The sequence below is a fragment of the Carassius auratus genome, chromosome 18, assembly GCF_003368295.1.
Source record: "Carassius auratus strain Wakin chromosome 18, ASM336829v1, whole genome shotgun sequence".
Lineage (NCBI taxonomy): Eukaryota > Metazoa > Chordata > Actinopteri > Cypriniformes > Cyprinidae > Carassius > Carassius auratus.
This window is the reverse complement of record NC_039260.1, coordinates 22,130,403-22,152,622: the sequence shown is the minus strand read 5'-3', so window position 1 is coordinate 22,152,622 and position 22,220 is coordinate 22,130,403. Positions and strand designations below refer to the sequence as shown.

General features: G+C 38.0%; 1 protein-coding gene across 1 annotated transcript; it reads right to left on the bottom strand.

Annotated features, from left to right (window-relative positions):
- Window positions 1-165: 165 nt before the first annotated feature.
- LOC113118691 (probable ATP-dependent RNA helicase ddx6) lies at window positions 166-20,460 on the bottom strand. The gene is made up of 14 exons (XM_026288061.1): window positions 20,336-20,460; window positions 11,412-12,027; window positions 11,256-11,319; window positions 11,052-11,156; window positions 6,069-6,198; window positions 4,134-4,280; window positions 3,941-4,035; window positions 3,730-3,852; window positions 3,304-3,432; window positions 3,066-3,182; window positions 1,808-1,871; window positions 1,601-1,702; window positions 1,303-1,487; window positions 166-1,216 (listed from the first exon to the last, which is right to left on the bottom strand). Exons 2-13 carry the CDS (start codon window positions 11,612-11,614, stop codon window positions 1,312-1,314), a joined length of 1,455 nt encoding a protein of 484 aa, XP_026143846.1. The 5' UTR covers window positions 11,615-12,027; window positions 20,336-20,460; the 3' UTR covers window positions 166-1,216; window positions 1,303-1,311.
- Between the last annotated feature and the right edge of the window lie 1,760 nt (window positions 20,461-22,220).

The window sequence follows — 22,220 nt, the reverse complement described above, 5'->3', positions numbered from 1 at the left end:
TTTAAACACTGCTAAACTTACTTGCCATTGGGCAAAAAAGGGCATAAACTAGATAAGTGCTGCCCAGTGCTGACAAAATCCTGATTTTCAAAATATTTTTTGACATTCTCTTCAAATGGTCATCCAGCCTTTTTTGCTTGTTTTAAAACAATCTATAAGAAAGAAAAAAAAAAAAAAAAAAAAGTATTTACAAAAATGTTTACAACGTGCCAGATCTGTATAAATGGCACATTTAGGAAAGAGTGCCTACCCAATAACAATGTAAAACTGCACATAAATCAGGTGGAATGGGGAAGGGAAGAAAAAAAAAAAAAAAAAAAGGACAAACAAGTCCACATTCGTCTCAAAGCAGGAGTCCTCATGGCCAAGGAAAAGGCTGGTCTGAGTCTAGTCAAGTCTCTTAGTGTTGGCCCACTGAAGACAGAGAGGGAAAGAGTTTTGGGTCTCTAGAGGAATGGTATGTTCCATGAGCAGATGAAGGAAAGCGCCACTGGGAGCCTTGTTTGACTTTTGAAAGCTTGCCATAGGAACATTAGCCCCATCATTGTCTTTACGCCCACTGATATCATCTCAGTTCTCCAGGGGGCTTTCTCTTCACACGACAGTCAAGTATGCCAGAGACGGCACAAATCGCACATGCCACCCCATCCACTCTCCCGCTGTGAAATCCTGTTCTTCATCGCCTCAAATCTACAGGTGGCAAATGCAAAATAATTCTTCTGTCAAACGGGAGGACCAGAGAAAGATCAAGACCACATCTTCAAATGAGTTAGGAGCGAAAAAAAAAAAAATCAGGTTATTACTTTTTGAACAAGTTAGACTGCTTGTTAAGGCACTTGTTTCAAATGACTAGAAACATGAAGATGAGCAGAGGAACAGAGAGAGAGAGTGGGGTGAGAATGTGCTTCCAGGCGATGGGTAGTCTTTTTCTTGGGTGATAAATCCTCATGTCCCCTCTTTCCCTCCTCAAATGATTTGAAGTCTTCAGGATGAAAATATCGGTGCAGCAGTCCTTTATTAGGCCATAAGTCCGTCCCGATAATTGGGTCGTCACATCATCACATTCCTTGTGGTGGCACCAAACAAGCAAGAAAATAAAGTGGGGGGGAAGAGGAAGACAGACGGAAGATATAGTTTAAACAAAAAAAATCCTCCTATTCCCTAGACACAATAGGGAAGGAAAAAAGGTGGGGAAAGGGGACGAAGGATTGGAGATCTGGAGGAGGTAGAAAAGAAAGTCCATGTTAAAATCAAACATACGTGTATATTGTTCAGTCATTCTAGAGCTTACATTGAACTCACCTCTCCTGCTCACAGTTTAACCTCCTCTCCACTCTCACTGTGGTACTCCGCCACATATAGACTCTTATCAATACTGCTGGGAATGGGCTTTATTTCAGTACCCAGCTGTTCTTCAATACCTTTCAGGTTAAAGCGGTCATCATAAGTGATCAAGTTAATGGCGAGACCCAAGTGTCCAAACCGACCTGTGGGGAAAGACCAATGTCACTGAACACAACTACTATTTCACTTGCCAAACAGTGACATAATGAATACATTTCATGATCTTGGAGTGGAAACCGAACGAAACCCTACTCACCAGATCTGCCAATGCGATGGAGGTACGTCTCCCCCAGTTTGGGGAAATCAAAGTTGATCACCACATTCACAGCTTGTATATCAATTCCTCTTGTGAAGAGATCTAAACGGGGGTCAAAACAGTTGTTAAAGCCAAAGCAACTTCTGGGTTTAATAACTTTAATGCGTTTATCATACATTAAACATCCAGATTTTCAACTGTACTTACCAGTGCAGACGAGATTTCGACATAAGCCATTTCTAAAATCATGGAACACACGGTTTCGGTGTTCCTAAAGGAAAATTAAAACTTGTATTAGCATGGCAATAACAAAAGACAATTCACAACGTCAACAGTATGGATGGTTTATCAAGCAAAACTACCGTATTTTCCGGACTATAAGTCACACTTTTTCATAGTTTGGCTGGTCCTGCGACTTAGGTGAGACTTATTTATCAAAATTAATTTGACATGAACCGAGAGAAAACAGTACCTTCTCCAGCCGCGAGAGGGCGCTCTATGCTGCTCAGTGCCATAGACAGTAAAAGAAATGGACACAGCGACCCCATTGGAACTCAATTGAGACAAGTGAAGCCCATTTTTAGTGTTTTTTAGCACTTCCGTTTCTGACGCGCAGACTCAAACTAAGCTTGATGACATCAGCAACCTGTCTGACAGATGTAAATCTTCTAGTAGCTGTGCGTGTTAAACTTGCAGGGACGGCGAGTTTGAGAGGGGAGTTCTTTGGCGTGAGTGAACAGGAGTAAGTATTCCGATTAATTATTTTGTATAGTATTTTAAAATGTAACGCCGGTACGCCATATTAAGTTAATTGCCTGCCAGCTTCTCCTCCTGTCTGTACGGTAATTTCTCTACTGTGTGACAGAGTCGAGTGGTTATGACACAATCGTTAGCCTATTTTTTTACAAAAACTGTTTTTTAACATAGAATGTAACATAGAAGGTAATGGAGCCCTTTATACATTGTCGTGTATCTTTAGAAATAAATAATGGACAAACGGAGTCTTTAAACGCCTCAGATGTAAAGTTATTCGCTGTCAAAATGATGCCAAAATGAATGGGAGGTCAATGGGATGCTAACGCAAGTGAAGTTCTGCTACAAGATGGCGGCACCCGGCAGACTTCAACTTCCGGTCGACTTCCTTGCCGCCTGCTCCGTGCTCCTGTAGTCTACACTGAGCAGCATAGAGCGCCCTCTCACGGCTGTAGACGGTAATGGTTTCTCTTGGTGCTTGGTTCTAAATAAATGCGACTTACTGTCCAGTGCGACTTATGTTTTTTTCCTCATCATGACTTATTTTTGAACTGATGCAACTTGTACTCAGGTGCGACTTATAGTCCGAAAAATACAGTAATCCAAATATAAATCTTGCACATCCTTCAGAATTCATTACATAAACACTTGCACAATTTCAAAAGTCTGCCAACAGCAGTGCGGAAACACCACATGCCCTCTATATTCCCACCTGTCTCATCTTGGCGTGAATGTAGAAACAGGAGTATCCAAGCTGAGAGATCTTCTTTGCCAGGAGTTCCACTCGCTGTGATGAATTGCAGAAGATTATAGACTGATTGATCTGGAGCTGAAAAACAAAAACAAACATTAAAAGGGATGTCTGCATGTTCTCCAACAGTCAGGAGGACAGTGATGCTAATTTTAAGATCTTAGAGTGTGGGATGCACAAGGATCATAAGGCTTTTTACCCTGGAGAACAGAGTATTAAGGCAATGAACTTTCTGCCTTTCAGTTACATAGGCGTAATACTGGGTAACCCCCTTCAGGGTCAGCTCCTCCATCAGGTTTATCTCATAGGGCTTCTGCAGATGGGAGTTCTGTTCACAAAAATTGTGTAAATTAACTCTTTCAGATACAAGAACAATGGAAATAAAAATGTATTTTGGCTTTGTAACTACTATAAAAAAAAAAAAAATTGAAATGATGCTCTGGTTTCTTTTTGTTATGAAATAACAATTAACAAATAACAATTCCATGCCCAGTTAAATTAAAATAAAAACATGCATACTTCCCAAAAAAAAAAAAAAAAACCCACACACACACAAAAAGACACCTGTATCATTTAAGCAGCATACTGTGTCTACAATCTTTTATTTAGAAATCAGTGGTCTTACCATAAACTTCTGCACACTCAGTGGGAAGGTGGCAGAGTACAGCAAAATTTGCCTTTGTTTGGCCAAATAGCTCAGAATCTCCTCCATCATCTGTACAAAGTCCTGTGACAGGAGCTTATCTGCCTACTCGGTAACATGGACAAAACACACAAGACATGAGAATTACGGTACGACAATTAGGTCAGTTAGTTAAAAGCTCTTATTCACATACCTCATCCAACACGATCATCTGTACTTGATTGACTTTGGCCACTCCCTTTTTGATGAGGTCTAAAATTCTTCCTGGAGTGGCAATGACAACATGCACTACAAAGGGCAAAGTTCAATCCAATGTTTACAAAAGTGTATATGCAAAGCAGTTCAAATCCATAAAAAAAAAAATCCACCAGATTAGGAACTCTTGCCTGTTTCGTCAAGTCTCATGATGTCATCACGGAGGTTGGTTCCACCTGTAGTTGCCATGACCTTGACCCCGCCCATGTGTTTGCTGACCTGAATGCATATTTGGCTCACTTGTAGAGCCAGTTCTCTAGTGGGCACAATAACCAACGCTGCAGAAAACATTTAAAGCATGGTGTTACTTCAAAGCAATTCAATAAATCATGTATAAACAGGGCTTTTTCCTAATGGTCGCTTTTTGAAACTAACTTGAGCATGAGCACATGATTTGGTCGCTATTATTTTTTTTTTGCCATAACATGGGATTGGCCAATGCATGCTGATCAACTTTTATCATAAGTTATAAGGAAATGAAAGTTTAACATTCAACCTGTTCTTTTTCCATTTAGTATTATTTGTGATTTGAATTTTGCAAAGGAAGTCGTGCCGTAATGGTTAGAGAGTCGGACTCCCAATCGAAGGGTTGTGAGGTCGAGTCTCGGGCCGGCAGGAATTGTGGGTGGGGGGAGTGCATGTACAGTTCTCTCTCCACCTTCAATACCACGACTGAGGTGCCCTTGAGCAAGGCATCGAACCCCCAACTGCTCCCTGGGCACCGCAGCATAAATGGCTGCCCACTGCTCTGGGTGTGTGCTCACAGCGTGTGTGTGTGTGTTCACTGCTCTGTGTGTGTGCACTTCGGATGGGTTAAATGCAGAGCACGAATTCTGAGTATGGTTCACCATACTTGGCTGAATGTCATGTCACTTTCACAAATGGGAGTTCCTCCTTTGCCATGTTTGTAAGCAACAGGCTTCGGATGCCTTCACTTTTGAACTTCCGATCTGGTCAAGTTTTACAAGAAAAGATAACTGTCTGTTTTGCTTACATCTATAACTTTCACTTTAAGACTAAAACAAAAAATAGATTGTTATTAATTAAAAAGCACAACAATAAAAAAGATAAAATGACAAACAAGCAGAGCCGTTTTATTATACTAGATACTTCTGAGAGTTCTGTTATAATGCTACTCTGTGCGGTCGTCACCAGTCTATTAAAATGCATAAGGCGTCTTTGGTGTTTCCATGTGTCTTCTACAAAACCAAACCAGAAATCAAGGGGTTTATGACATCATTGGCAGGTGACAATGACACTATGACATGGTCCATGTCACCAGTTAAAATTGCTTAATAGCTCTGGATTTTAACATTCTTTAAAACATTTGGGGTAACGCAAGTACAAGTCAGCAAAATGTAAAACACTGTTCTAGTGGTTTTGGATATTTTAATAAAATCTTACATATTGTGCCTTTAACAAAAATTTTAAAGATGAGGCATGGCATACACCACATGCTGTATTATATATGGACTAAAATACATTACAGAATGTTAAGCAAACAAGGGAAAAATCAAATACTTTTTTTTAATAAAAGAGCCTCCATGGCATAATGTGAGGTAAACGGCAAAGATAACGCAAATGAAAACAAAGTAAAACTAAACTTGCTGTCAGGGACAGTACTTGAAAGTTTTTTCCCCCCACAAGAACACCAACATATTCACCTTTGGTTTAAGAAGCGGTCTTACTTTAGCATGAAAACCATCCATCGTTTCCTCATTTTCAGGTTAAATTCCTCACAAAAAAATCCTGAGCCTTAACTTTTTTTGTATGGATTATTAGATTAATTTTTCCGCAGGCAAACACAGCACCCCGGAGATCAAGCACAGTCCAAGAGAACCTAATTTTTGTTGCACGTACCTAGTATATAAACAATGCTCTACGCTCAAAGCACTACGTAGTTGAAATGAATAGCGCATTTTCATTATGCTCACAAAATTTAGTTGCGAACTAAAAAAATGGTTGCAAAATGCGACCATTTGGTCACAGTCTGGTGCCCCGTATAAAGCCTATAATCGTGAAACCTAACATCTTGTAAAAATGCCAAAACTAAGACAGTTACAGACCTTGTATGCTGTCTTTCTTCAGGTCAATGCGTTCAAGTAAGGGAATGAGGTAGGCGCCACTTTTTCCTGTGCCATTCTTGGCTCTGGCCAGAATGTCCCTCCCAGACAACGCAATGGGAATGCTCTCCTCCTGCAGGAATGAGTGAGAACACAGTAATGAGCAGATGGGTCCGATTAAATGCAATCTGTACACTGCAATTCAGTTAAAGTGACAGTTTAAATAATGATCAAAATTCATAGACTTTAACTATGATTTAGGAGACTGCTATTTAAATATGAAGTGCATCTGTGTGAATGAGTGTCATGGTTTTGTCTAATACACATGCTCAAGCATGTGTGACGATTACGGTTTTTTTCAGCACCTTTTGTCTCACTATGAGGATATTCATGAACTTCCTCTCCAGAGCCTCTGAGAATTCACTTTACAACCATTTCACTTGACAAGAACTACGGTAAGATACACAGAAACTACACAACCAGTCCAAAAAAAAAAAAAGAAAAAAAAAAAGAAATGAGGTTTCTTCCATGTTTTCAATTTTAACAGTAACCTGGTAACTGCACCACCTTGCACACATAAAAAAAAAAAAAAAAAAGTAGTGAAACTTTCATTTGACTTAAAATTCAATAGAATTAACCAGTCGCAGGGAGCTTGATTGTAAGTAGCAAAAAGTTTACATGGCCACTCGAACGTTAACCTAGAGAAACGTATGTGCGAGTGTGAGAGCTTAACAGCAGTGCTTGCCAGAGGTGTCAAGCCACAGTACAAGCATATTACCACACAACCACATTAATTTATCCCTCAGAAATTAGCTTTAAGTCCTGGATCAAGTCCAAGTCAAGTCGAATTAATGCGAAGTAATGCGAAGTATTGAGTACTGTACATGCCCATACTTTTCATGTTCATACTTTTCAGTTAGCCAAGATTTCTAAAAATCCATTCTTTGTATTGGTCTTAAGTTATATACAAATTTTCTGAGATACTGAATTTGGGATTTTCCTAAGTTGTCATTTATAATAATTAGGGATGCACCGATCATGATTTTTCATGGCCGATTCTGATAGCGATTTTTAAAAAACCAACTGGCTGATTCCGATACCAATTAAAATAAAATAAAAAAATAATAATAATTATATATCTATCTTTAAGCAACAAACAAGAAAGGAGGAAAGTATGCATAAACAAGATGTTTATTTGGTATTTAATAGGCCAAACTGGCTTTTGGCTATTGACAACAATAACTGCAACCATCTGAAATTAACGGCATTATATGCACAATAAGTAGCCTACATTCAATACAAACATAGATGTTACAGACGTCAGCATTTAGCTTTTGTTTTTGAATTGGGTTGAAACTACAGAGAACTGGCCTTAAATTTAAAGATTAACCGTAACCATGTAAAATTAAAGGCAACAACTGCATAGTTCTAGAGTCCAAACAACACAATCAACACATATTCTTGATCAGCATTCAGTATTTTAGTTTCTAAATTTGGTTAAAAAAAAGAAAAAAAGAAAAAAGGCATTTACCAGTGTCTTTATTTACAGACTAAATAAAAGTATGCTATATAAATAGATTATTCCAAAATGTTAACATCAAATAATGTTGGTGCAAATAAAACAGATGCAAAGTGTTTTCATTCATCCAATAATAAAAAAAAAATAGGTTAATGATTTACATCTATATTTTTTTAACTTGAGCCAATGAAAAATAAATAACTATTCTCTCAAGTGAAAAAATATAGATGTGAATCATTACCCTAAAATTTTTTAATTGGATGAATGAAACACTTTCTCAGTGTGCTACAGCAGGTGATTTTTAAATAAAATGAAGTCGATGTAATTTTAAGGTAAAATAAAAATAATAATCTTATACAGAACTGTCGTTTACTTCTGGCTTTTCAAACGTGTATGCAAGTTCCACTTTACAAAAAAAAAAAAAAAGTTTCGTCACAGTTTAGTCCGTTTCGTTTCTCATCCAACACGTGAGAAGTAGATCTGAATATCTCTTCATGGTCTACTCGTGTTCAGGCCAGGGCTCGGTCGGACCGGTAACAGTAAGCTCGCGCAGCTTTAGTGCGCACAGAAAAGTGACTCTTATTTGTGCGCCAGTACGCCAACGGCTGATCGCTTCCTGCTATCTGTGCCTCAGACATGAAGCTCTGCACTTCCAGTACTGATCGGCTGCCCGTGTCCTCCGCACAGATTTCGAAATACTTCCACACAAATGACATAGCGAACGATTACAATGTAGTCTGTGCACGCGGCCGCACTCCCGTGGCCGGTTCCGATTTATGGCCGATCAACCGGTGCATCCCTAATAATAATCAATTAACAAATTTAATTGGCGGAATACCATGGCAAGTGCTTGTAAGCACTTCTTTTTGGCGCAGTAATATCTTCACTCGTGAAAAATCCTCTCACCGGCCCCCGCTCCCTCTAGTGAAGATATTACTGCGCCAAGACGAAGTGCTTACAAGCACTTGCCGTGGTATTCCGCCACACAATATAGTTATCCATTTTACACGCTTAGAAAAGCGCGACGTTTTGTTTTGTGTTAACGTCCTAGATCGAGTTACACTACGCGAGTAACTATTTAATTAGGGAAAACGTGGAGGTGTTTGGTAGCTTCTCTGCTTGGCCCGTATTGAATGAATGGGCTAAGCTAAGTGCTTTCAAAGTGTCACCGCGCGCCAAAGCGATTGAGTGCACGCACTGAGACGAGAGAGGTATGTATCAACTCGTCTTAGTTAAGGGAAAAACATAGTTTAATATGAAACATGGTGGAGTATCCCTTTAACCTGTTAGCCAGCACCCCCCATTATGGGACTCAGAGCTGAAAGTGCTCCACCTAACTTATTGTAACCGTTTCCTACTTCAGTGTGTTACAAACATAATTTTGGACTTGCGTCTCGCACAAGAGAGCCGCATGTTTAGAAAGACATGTAAAATTTATGCATTTAATTTAATTTTCTACAAATATCTCGAGACTTTGTTGGGTTTTTGTTCCCCATCCCACTGAATCTCATTTTTTTTTTTTTTTTTTCATTTAAAAACATGTATCCTGTGTCTGGTTTTCCACCCTTTTTATTTATTTAACAATGCACGCATACATGACTCTGCATTGTTTTTAGTTCTTTAAGCAACTTAATAATTGGTTCATAAAAATTATTTTAAATGTTGTTTTTTTCACAGTCATGTATTCTAATGCTTTGAATAAACGTGCAGTAATATTTTGCTCCATGCGCTATCTTGAGGCCTCAGATTAGAAGCAAAAAGCTTTTCCTCACCCTAACTGAAATTATGCATTTTAAATTTGAATACAATCATAAAGTATAAAAAAATGTGAATTTAGTTTTTCAGCTATTTTGACAGCCCTAGGCGATAGGCCCCACCCCCCAAAAAAACCCCACACAACCTGGACGCGCTCTGAGAGAAGGTCGTTAAAATCAATTTCCCCATTTTCATTTTCGAAACTTGTGTTGGTTGGTCCAATCGATTCGTGCAATAGATTTTCAAACATAAAGTGACCGTGGAGAATCACCGAAAGTGACCAAATTAGGTTTTGTGAACTTTTTTTTTTTTTTGCAAAATTTGAAATAACATTTTTATCGAATAATTAGAGCAGAACGAAAATTCGAATGTTCGACTATCCGTGCACACCCCTAGTGAGTGCAATGACCTACTTTTGATTAATTCTTTTAAAATGACAAATTCCGTGACATTCCACGTTAAACTGTAAATTCTGTTTTTATGACTGAATTCGCGTTTTCTGCATCGCGGAAATCATAGGGCCCTACAGTAGACATCTGCCTGCTGTTCGCCCGACGCCTTAAAACCGATGTATCTCCATATAAATGGAGCCAGATGTCTTTTTTTTTTTTTTATACTAGTTCTGCAGTCTCCGGTCTGGTTGAGGACGCCGCCATGTTTATGAGACAACACGTGACGCAAGGGGAACAAAATCAAGGAGGCGGGGGCGAGCACAGCACAGAGAAGACAAACAGGCAAAGTGTCAGAATTAATCAGAATTAAATATAAACAATATATTGATATATACGATATGTCAAAATCCATATAGTGTTTAAAAAAATATCTTGATATATTTTAAATAGAGATATCGCCCACCCCTAGCTAGTAATGTTAGTTTGCTTGAGAGTGAAAGCTGCTCCTATTATACCATTGGTAGGTGAATTCATGGATTCGAAAGTGATAAATATAGGATTAGTTTTTTGCCAAATGCGGCAGACTGGAAATCCGGCACAGTGCCGGAGAACTTTAAGCCCTGAAGGAGAGATCACACATTGGCTAATAATCTTGAGACAGGCGGTAGTAAAGCACATGAAGGAGAGACGTGAGGTCACGATCAGTACTGTAAAAATTCTCTATTAAATCATGCTTTAAGTAATGTGTACATATTTTAAAGTGATTCATTTGTTTCTAGAGTTTGAAAATCAATCAATAGCCAAAATCAATGATTCACAATAAAAAAAAAAAAAATCCATGTTTCAAGATTGATCGAAAACAAGTGAAGCCGCGGTCACTATACAATTTTCATTCCATTGACTTCCATTCATACACATGCAAATGTGTCAGACTGGAAACGCAAGCCCGTGTGAAAAGGGCTGCATGAAAGTGGAGTAGATTGCATATTTTTACATTGAAGGTGCATTGTTTTTGTTGAATTTATGCGTTTTTTTAAAAAGACGCTGCAGAGCATGATGTCATTTCACAATCACTGAAGCAGTCCGAATGAATTTTGCATGCTCAAAGTGTAGTGTGACTGCAGCTTGAATCTTTACACCCCTAGAACTTAGGAAAACAGCAAGTGATTTCATACGACCCTAACACATGGTATTTGTGCTTGCGATTGTTTAAAAAAAAAAATAATACTAATTCTCCAGACCTCATATCTCTTCAGCTAGGAGTGAATCAAATTTAAAATATCTTCCATCAAACTTCCATTTTTTTCCCCTGCCTTTTACCTGTATAGGTGACGGTTTCTCCCAGCCCATTTCAAAGATGCCCATAAGCAGTTCCCGTTTCAGGCAGTAATCCTCAAACTCATTTCCCTTGGTCGCCGTCACATCCTGTAAATTTCACGACCACAAGCAGCACGTTAGAGAAAAACTTCTGTATCAGACGATACTTTATTATAGATACAAATAATGTTTTAGAGATGGACTTACTGAAGTCCTCATGCGCAAATCCTTCGGAGGAAGTTTTAGATTCTTCTTCCAGTCATCCCCAGGCCTGATAAGAGAAGGAGGGGGGCATCAAATCCCAGTCATCACCATTCTAAATTAGCACTCGCAGCATTATTTGCACTTCCTTCAAGGACTTACTTGATGATAGTGTTGGCTGTAGGTGCAGGCTGGGAGTTGCCGTTGTTGACTGTGCTGGAGGGTTTGACCTGGGCTGGCTGTGTTGTTTGGGACACCCCTCCACCTCCTCCTGGACCACCTGCTGGCTTCACAGAGCCTCGCATTTGGCCATTTTGATTCGATAGTCCTAGAATCACTGGATTCTCCATTCTGGCTGTACTCATGACTTAAATAGTTTTTTTTTTCTTTCAAACAGTGAGAGACAAACAACAGTGGAGATAATACTTTATATTAATGGGCCAGCAAAAAAATAAAAAAATTGCAAGTTGTCCTTCCCACAGCTTTCTCAGTGTCCAAAGCGCACAAATTTAAAGCGGTATTTTTCACCAGTTCCTTGTTCCTCAAATTGCAAGTCTCTTGGGAAACATCTCAATGTCAGTGTCTCTCAAGCAACAGGTCACAGATATCGAAGCAGGAAGATTAGCTTCAATTATCCTTTTCGTGAATGAGTAAATCCTTCCTCTGCAAAAGGAAAGTTTCACAGACCAGGGGCCAGGGAGCCAGCGTTAGTCTTTTCAATTTGGTTCATTCCTTTCTCTCCAATTATTCAACATCAATGATTTCAAAGGTTTTCAACCTGCGTGAGAAAGAACATCATAAAGCACATAACATGAAATGTCAAACACAGCCATGAGTCAATTTTAGTCAACGTTGATATACCCATTAAATGTGACGGGGGTTTCCCAACCTTTACAAACCAAGAGACCCCGCATCCAAACTCTCAGACAACCCCAAGGATACAGAATACGAAAAAGTCGTTAATGGGTTCCATTTCATAATATGAGTCAAATAACAACGGGGGGAAAAAAACCTTTTAAAACATTTGTGAATTCCAGCATTTACATAAAAATAAAAAGCTGTATCTGTTCGTATTAAAGGTCCCGTTCTTCGTGATCCCATGTTTTAAACTTTAGTTAGTGTGTAATGTTGTTGTTAGAGTGTAAATAATATCTGTAAAATTCTAAAGCTAAAAGTTCAATGCCAAGCGAGATATTTTATTTAACAGAATTCGCCTACATCGAACGACCTGTTTGGACTACACCCCTCTAGTTCCTGTAGTAATGACATCACTAAAACAGTTTTTTGACTAACCTCCGCCCACATGAATACACAAGAAGGGGGCGTGACCTTGTTGCATTCGACGGAGTAGAGCTGCGTTTGTGTTTGTCGCCATGTCGTCGAAACGGTGTTATTTTCATCTCGGAGTCCAATCATCTTTGTTTGGCCTTCCCAGGGATGCTGTACTTTGAGATTAATAGTTACAATTTATGTTTAACTCAGTTCCCAAAAATTATAATCCACATGTAAAACTATGTGCAGCACATTTTGATGACGACAGCTTCCTCAATCAATTTAATGCCGGATTAGCACAAAGATTATTCTTGAAAGATGGAGGAGATCCCTCTTTGTCTGGAGAAGGCGTTGTTAATGGACCACAACCAGTAAGTGTATTTTATTATTTAAGTTGATGCGTTTAAAGCTGCAGTCGGTATCTTTTGACGCTCTAGCGGTTAATAAACAGAACTGCTTGCGTCTTGCAGAAGAACATCGTAGCGGGAACTACTTCTCTCTGTTTATGTCTATGAAGAATCACAAAGGTACTGGGTAGGGGTGGTTAATCTGTCTGATTTCCTGATTCGATTCGATTACGATCACTGAAGTCCCGATTCGATTACAGTCGATTTTCGATTATTAACGATTCTCGATTAGCAATTATTGATTTTCCATTTCACAACAGTAAACGAAAATACACTACAAAGTGATTGCAGTACTTAAAAAAAAAAAAGTCAGCTACTGAATTACTTAACTCTTTTATTGAGTAACAACAACTCAAAGCACTTTCTGTGTCATGTAGTTATAACTTCAGAATTATTTGTATGCAGCTTATGTAGAGCCCGACCGATATATCGGCCGATATGAGCTTATTGCATTTAAATCGGCATCAGCGTTTATAATGGCCGATGAAACATGAGAAACAGAGTCTCATGCTTCACTCATGTAATGAGTGTTGCATAGTTTGCCCACCAGAGGGATCTCCGCAGTTGCAGAGAGTCTGCAACTCCACTATAGAAGAAAGCAATCAGCCAAGCCACAGAGATGTACTGTTTTGACGGTAAGTCTGTCGTTCGTCATGTGAGATTATTTAGTTCATACACTGTATATAAAAACGGTGTGGTAGTTCTAGCTAACGGTCCTATCATTATCACTTCTAAATATTCTGTAACATCACTTACAGCCGCTAATGCATTGCTATATTAGATTAGCCACAAAGCTAATACCATGTTTAACAGTGGAAGAGCGCTAACTTTAATAAGAGGTCAAACTATAACTTCAGCGTTTATCTTATTCTAAATATATCTGCAGTGTTTCCCACATAATGACCGCGTAAGGGGCCGTTCACATATCGCGCCTAAAAACGCGTGGAAAACGCTAGGCGCGCCGCTTTTTCCTTCTCCAAAGCCCTCGGGCAGAAGCGCTCCTGAGGCGTCTGCCTTTGATAAGCACCATGACGTGCTCTCTGCATGAAGACGGGGAAATTTCAGCAAAGGATAAATGGATTTGCAGCCCTAAAAATCGCTCGCAGTAGCTCTGCTACTAAATTTATTTCAAAATGGCAATCCATATACAGCTAAGAACAGCTGTTCCTTCATCTTGGCTCAGTTTTCAACGTTGTTACGGGAAAGGATGAACCTGATTGGTTAGTTCTTGTCACATGACCCGCGGTGTGCTTGCAGCATTCTGAAAAGTTGAGATGTTTTTAACTCAATTAGAGCTGAAACAACGAATCGATTTAATCGATTAAAATCGATTATTAAAATAGTTGTCAACTAATTTAGTAATCGATTCGTCGTTAAATAAATTTTATTTGCCATAAGCGGCTCATTTCGTGCATATTTCAAATCTGCGGTGACCAAAGTGTGGCAGTAATGAGCCACCGGAGGTTTTACTCAGCCAGTACAGCAGGTGAAGTAGCGAATAGCCAATAGCTGGCCTCGTTTTATGTCACGTGCTTCCCGAACAGCGTCTCTGCAGCATTCAGCGGGAAGTGGGAGTACTTTACTTTGAGCCTTCAAAATGAAGAGTAACCTGTAAACTCTGCACTACTGAACTGTTTAAGGGGCCGTTCACATATCGTGTCTTTTGCGTGCTCAAGTTCGTTATTTCCTATGTAGGCGCGCAGTATGCACTCTCATAATGGAAGCGACGCGGTCGCGACACGCACGCGGTGCGATGCGCCCGTTTTTCCAGGCGCGTCCACACCACATCCATTTATCCTTTGCTGAAATTTGCGGGTCTTCAAGGAGAGGGCACGTCATGGAGAGAGCACGTCATGGTTGCTTAGCAAAGGCAGACGCCTCAGGGGCGCTTCTGCCCGAGCGCTTTGGAAAGAAGGAGAAAGCGGCGCGACTAGCGTTTTCCACGCGTTTTTAGGTGCGATATTTGAACGGCCCCTAAGAATTTTATTTGTGCAGATTCTCCAGTACAAGGTTGTTTGCAAATGTTTAGTCGTAAAAGCTGATAACATTGCTTTTTAACAGTTAACATTTAAAGCTTTACAAACATGTTATGTGATCAGTTTGTCGTTTACCAGTTCATAATTCAGACTTGCAGCCTAATTATGACTGAATGAGAGAGGTAAATGTTTGAGTATATTTAAAATGCACTTCTTTTCTAAGTATTCACTGCTCTTTTTCACACAGCAGGTTTTTTGTGTGTCCCAATTTTTTTTTTCTGGACAACCTTCTGATGGATTTTACTTTAAATTGTGAGTTCCATTCAGGTTTCATGCCATTGGCACTTTTTTTCGAAGGATTGTTTACAATTTCACAGCATAAGCTATAAAGCTTTTTCCCAGTAAATAATAAAATACAATGCACTGCAATTTTATTCTGTTTTATCCTTATACTTCGTGAAAATATGTTCTCAAAGATTCCTTAAGCTTTGTTTGGGATGTTAAACTACTTTAGGAGCTCTAAGGACTGCCATGGTGAAAACAATATTTGAAATCTCCTTGTGAATTTTGCTAGAGTATGGGTCAGTGTTTTGATTGCAGAAGAGTTCTACAAAGGATTACTAACATAATAAAATAACTCCAGGTATATTTTTGATGAGGATATGACAATGCAAAATGGTTAAAATCTCTTAAAAATCTATGCTGAATGATAAAGACCCTTTATTAGTAATTTACTTGGGGAAAAAATGGAAAAAACTAAAATATAAGTACATAAACCGATTAATCGATTAATCGTAAAAATAATCGACAGATTAATCGATTATCAAAATAATCGTTAGTTGCAGCCCTAAACTCAATGCGGTGCGGGCGCGCCTGGAAAAAACGGGCGCGTCGCACCGTGTGCGCATCATTTCCCTGCACAAAGAGAAGAGAAGAGAAGATATACGGGTCCGTTGTGAGTGTGTCTGTGAGAGCAAATATATTGTAGTTACAGTAACTACAGTAGGTGCGTCAGAAATGATTAAACCAGAGGGGACATGTAAATAAATATGAGTTGAACACGCGCTTTTTTCTTTTTCACAGATTGTTTCAAAGCAGCTTTACAGACATAACAGGAAAATGTTGTAATAATATGGTTAAATATAAGTAGGTAATATGTCATACCTATATATATATATATATATATCTCTCATTTTTGCCTATGTAGGAGATCCCTGTCTATTATAATTCTAATTCTAATGATGACATGAGTAATGCTACATGGTGATATTATTAATACACATGCTTATTCTTTCTCTGTCTCTCTTTCTGCCCTACAGATACCTGAAAAAGGTGAATACTGTAGCAGCAAAGTGTGGGACTACTTCTGCAAATACTTTAACTTTAGTATTATAATTTACAGTACACACACAGACTGTTAAAACCAGCTTCAACTGGAAGAAAGTAAAAGTGTTAAATGTTTAAAATCAGACTGTTTTTTGATCATTAAAAAATATATACTTTTGATGTGCAATTGTTTAGTCATTGAGACCGTAATCTAAGGCTTTTTTTTTTTTTTTAAACATAAATCCCTTCTGGAAAATGGTTTATACAGCCCACATACATAGAACAGGCAGATATTTTGCTATTGAATGTTGTGTAAGTGCAGTTTATAGGAAATGGGTCTAATATTCAGTTTATTTTCAAAATCAAAATATCGGCTTATAAATCGGCTCTTTTCGAGTTAATATTGGCATCGGCCCCCAAAAATCCATATCGGTCGGGCTCTAAGCTTATGTTCTGTAGAACACAGAAATGAATACATCACTATTCCACCTTGTTGGAGTATCTGTCTTAAGTTTGTGTTTAAGCAGTTCTGGTAAAATTAAAAAAAGAAGAAAAGCTAATTACTAGTAGCCTATATAAGGAATTATATTTTTAAATAGCCTACTAGTAATTTAGAAACTGATAAAAAGCTTGCTATGAATGCAACCGTATAGAAACAGATTCACTTCTATTACAAAGGTAAATATTTTGAAATTAATTTTAAATTGCTAGAGCTACTCTCCACCTTGCCTCCTAACTGTCCTATGAATACTTCGACCTCTTCTAACATACCCAGAGGCATTAGACAAAGTCTCCACTACTGTCCTCGCGATTGCGGAGAGGTGCGGTCAGAAGACAATATACATGTCTAGCGCAGAAAAAAAATCTCCCGCCTCATCCCCGCAACAATAACACACCTGCTAATTTCGCAATGAACACTCCGACGCCTGCAAACATTGTTCACACCTCTGACATTTGGCAAAGGACCATTTACATTGGGCAATGGATTCACCGTTTGTGCTTGGTGTAGGGCTATACTTTCACTTTCAGTATCACCGTCATCTTCTGAATACAGATATTCCCCTTCAGAATCAGTGTCCGCGAATAGAAGTCCCAACACTTCATTGCGGGTTTATTGAAGCTTTATTGATGCCATTAGATAATAATAATAATGATAATCATAATCATCTAATGACAATACTTGCTGACGTTGACAACATTGGTCAGATAAAATGGCTCACTCTCACACTAACTCCGCCTTTTTTCGCATTGATTCAATGCACTCTAGCTCGAAGATTTTGTATAGGAGCATGACGTTTTTTGAGTCAGAGATGAAGTATTACATGTCTGCTATCTGGTGCAGGGGAGGTCGCGTGAAATTTGACACCCTATTTGACAAAATCGGCCGTCTTATTCAGTGCCGAATCTTGTCGAGTAAACTCGACCATGGCGCCAAGAGGGTTAGAGCTCCTGCCATGAAAACCAAAATGAATCCACACGCTTGCTTTGAGCCCAGATGGAGCTGGGTGGATCGGTTGGTTGCTCGCTCCTGGTTTTTCCATTTTACACACCTGCTCTGGCTGCTTGCTAACTGGAACTGGGCGCGTTCGTGACGTTCAACTCCCAGTATAATTTTTTCTACAAAAAAAAATAAAAAATTGATTTTTGAAAATTTAATAATCGATACTCGTCCATAACATACTCGCGATTAATCAATCTATTTTTTTCACCACCCCTAATACTGGGTTACTCCGCCGCGGTACCCCCGAAGCAATCTAAAATAGTCTGAATATAAACACTTATTATAGGTGCACCCCAGTGATTCGGGACAAGCTAAAAACACGGTTTGGAAAATGGATTCATGGTGTACTCGCTTATTATATACATTTTTCTACATTTTGAACACAAACAAAGTTACGGACCGCAGCTCTGATTGGTTGTTTCTTAACGGGAGCGATGCATTTCTGCAAATGGCAACAGGAACACTGGGAGGAGCCAGAGGAGCTTGATTTTTTCACAGATTATCGGTCTCATTCTACTGTCAGGACATAATGACAGGTTTAACAAATATGTAAAAAATATATTTTTACAAAAGTTACCTACTGCAGCTTTAACAGTTTCTGTAACTTATTACACAAAGGGCAACGCTGTTTAGCTTTTTTAACTAGAGGTGTAAAAAAAAAAAAAACGATTTTCATGCGCATCTCGTTTGTAAAAACGCTCCTGTGATTATAAGTACATCTCCAACACATGCTCATGCCCACTTGCTTCTCAAAACTGGTCCAATCGTGTTTCCAGGAGGGCCGCGTGCTCTCAGCTGCTGGCGAATCACAACACAGGAACCGCTGGCACAATCAGAACCCGTTAAGTATTTCTGAAGGAGGGACTTCATAGAACAAGTCATCATCCCCTTTTTTTGACAGTGAAAACAGCGGTATACAGATAGGTGAATTGTGTGAGAAATACTGTGTTTTTTTACACGTGAAACATGAACACGTTATATTGCACACTGTAAACACAAAGCTTCAAAAAAGCGCAAAAAAATTGACCTTTAATGTAACGGAGCTAACAATCTTAATTTAATTAGGTAATAAAAACTGTTACAAGTCAAGTGTATTGATGATTGTTAATGCAGTAACTAATAAAAAATAAAAGAAGCAGTAAGCACTTTACAAATTTGTACAATTTCCCAACTTTTCAAAAATGTTAACTTAACAGATCATTCTTGTAGCACACTTAAAATTACAAATTTTCTAGATCTTAGAGAAAATGTTTCCCACATAGCTGGCCAATATAATGCCTATAAATAGTGTGTAGCAAACAAGAAACACAGAATTGCAGATTATAAAGACACTCGTTATATAGCCTACAATATTTGTTTGATTCACAAGTCACTATTTTTGTGATTTCATAGACAAAGCCTGTGGGCCAGTATTTGCAAGGTTTTGTTTTAAATTTGGTTTAACTATTGCACAATCTCAAAGTGGCCAAATGTGTCCTGATTATCAACCATCACTAATACAGACCAATGTGTGTAGTTATTTATCATCCGTGGCATTAAAACGGCACATTTTCACTAAATTGTAAAAGAATCAACACTATAGAAATAATTAATGTTATACTAAAAGAAAATAAATTAAATCGTAAAAGTCTGTCAAATCAAATATCTTTTGTAATCCAATTGTGAACGGTCTTGAGGAAAAAGTCCAGGTCCGTACGTTACATAAGAACTAAACCACCAACCTTATAAATGTCAAATCCTAGTTACCCTCAATAATGATGGCAGCAGCACCTGGCACGAAGTCAACACGATAGGCCTCAGTTTAAAAACAGCCCCGCTTAAACGAAACCATTTACAGATTTCATATACATTCATAGTTTGACTTCGCTAACGTTGTGTTTGTAACACTTCGGCTAAACAGCTGTGTGAAATCCGGTTAAAATTACAGACAATTTAAACCCGCTTTAGTTAACGTTAGATGCACGCCACCGTTCACGAAACTCACTTACCGAACACGGTAAACCAACGTATCTCAATGGAATCAATACAACTCCGTATTTATTTGGTAAACACTTAAATTTCAACCGTCTTGATTCCACACAACGTGAAACTCGCCGTCACGCAGCTAATGTTAATGCTAAGCTACACAGCTAAGTTACCCCTGACAGCTTCTTATCAGGGCATTTTAAAAGTAGGATGTTTTACAAATGATGAAATACAGATATAATAATACCATCTTGATGTTGCTTTTGTTGTCGGTAAAATGTAATATTTGAACTGTATGGGGGAAAAAAAATCCATATTAGCGTTAGCTGTGTGCGCGAGATTGTTGGCTTTTACGTCCACACACAGGCCTCACGCGAATTAACCCTCAGACATTCACCATTAACGGTCTACACGACTAAACATTGACTATTATAAACGACAATACATTTGATAGAAACGAAGTACTTCTTAATAAAGCGATTAACGTTACCAGAATGCTGAATAACTGAGCCGAAAATATAAGACACCAGCTAACGTACATGTAAACACTCGGCTAACGAACAAAAAATTAGCCACGAAATCGATTTAAAATGTTACTAACGTTACGTACAACATACATTTAACTTTCTGTAAACTTACCAGATGTGGCTGAGAAAATCTTTCTATGTGTCGGTGTTTGTGAATTATAGGTGTAGAGTTGTGACATATATTTCGGGGTGTAAAGCGAGTGTGTAAGATGGCTTCCAGTCATCTTTAAACCCTCCCATAATCAGTCACATGAGAGCCCCATTTAATCCACAAAAACACCACGCGAATTAAAATTATTTAGGAAAATATATATTTTTTTCTTTCATGTATAATACATGTTAAATATTTTTGATGTTTGGTTTTTAAAACAATACATATTGCATATCCTATATGCACTGAATTGTATTTTTGCGTCCTTTGTAGGCGTATGAGATGATCACAATTCTACTTCTTTAAAAGGATCATAATTATATGGCAACAGAGTTCAATTCTTACCTGAGCTTGTTTTTATCTTTGCTCTTGGCAGAAACCTGACATGTGAGTCCTTTAATTAGTTAACATGTTTGTGCTAGCTTGACTAATTGGTGGTAATGTATGTAGGCTATTTATGTGATTCAAAGCGCTGACATTAATTTGGATGCCTAAAAACATACTTTATTATTATTTCTTATTTCTTGAGGTGAAGAGGTTTGGGGTCCAAAAAGTATGAATTTGTTGATAGAGACACCTGTAGGGTTGAGAGATTGTTAATTAATTGCCTTAAGTAGCCGAATGACTCTTCCTTTGACAATTAGACTGATGTATATCCACAAAATGAACTGAATTTGGGCTTCAGCTTCATAGGACAAGCTGTTGGAAAATGGGTAGATGGATTTTATAGTTCCATAGCTAAACGCTACATTAAAGTGGCAACAAGAGAGTAAAATCAACCATTTCTGAGTGATTTTTTTTTTCTTTCTAGATAGTAAACTGGAGCCACTCCAGAAAGCTTCACACACTCATAATGTGTTCATGGTTGTAGCAATCATTTTAACAGCCAGGTTTTACATTTACTAAGAGAGAGTATATATATATATATATATATATATATATATATATATATATATATATATATAATTTTTTTTTTTTTTTTTCAGTGCTTGTCCGTGCGAAACTTGCTGCTAAGAAGCAAGGGCTTTGTAGGTGGTTACTGAGGTTTATATGTTAAAGTGCAACATCTGAAGTACATCTAAGACCAAAAAAGAGTAATAGTGAAAGTGATGCGTGCCTTAGCAAGACATTATACTTATAGCCTACTTATTAGATGTTATGTAGTGTCCAGATTTATAATATTATAATTAATCAGAATTTGACCTAGAATCCATAAAACGCACACATTCCAAAAACTTCAACTTTCAGATGTTATTGCTATGTTTAACATTATTTATATATATATATATATATATATATATATATATATATATATATATATATATATATATATATATATATCACTATACCATATATATAGAACTATACCACTCAAAAATGTATTATTATTATTGATTTATTATTAAAAGATTTGGATAATGCTAAAATAATTAAATAAATATGGGAATTATGTAGTGGCCAAAGTTCAATAATTTTCGCTTCATTATCCGCTTTTACTTTTTAATTCAAAATATAAAGCCATTGTAATTTTAGTTGTGTTACGTGCTAAGATTTGTCAGTGCTAAACCACTGCAGCTTCCAGCAATAATGAGCAGCTCAATAAAGATCAGAGTGTGAGAGTTTAGTGCAAATGTTCAAACTATGTCCATTAGTGCAGGATAGTGGGGGTGCTTTTGTTCTGTAAAGGAAATGTGTGGGTTTCTTTCATTGTTTTTGTAAAAAAATTCAAATAAGGTGAATGCGTGTCCTTTTCGGAGGAATATTTTAAATAGGCGTGTCTTGAGACTTGAGTCTTGAGCGTAAATCATGGGTTGGTTGTTCAGAGGGGTTTTTTATCACGATACAC

Excerpts from the sequence above, each read along its gene's own strand:
- LOC113118691 (XM_026288061.1), bottom strand. The coding sequence starts at position 11,614 with ATGAGTACAGCCAGAATGGAGAATCCAGTGATTCTAGGACTATCGAAT. Across the intron at positions 11,320-11,411 it reads ACAGCCAACACTATCATCAA|GCCTGGGGATGACTGGAAGA; the intron begins GTAAGTCCTTGA and ends TTCTCTTATCAG. Across the intron at positions 11,157-11,255 it reads ATTTGCGCATGAGGACTTCA|GATGTGACGGCGACCAAGGG; the intron begins GTAAGTCCATCT and ends TGAAATTTACAG.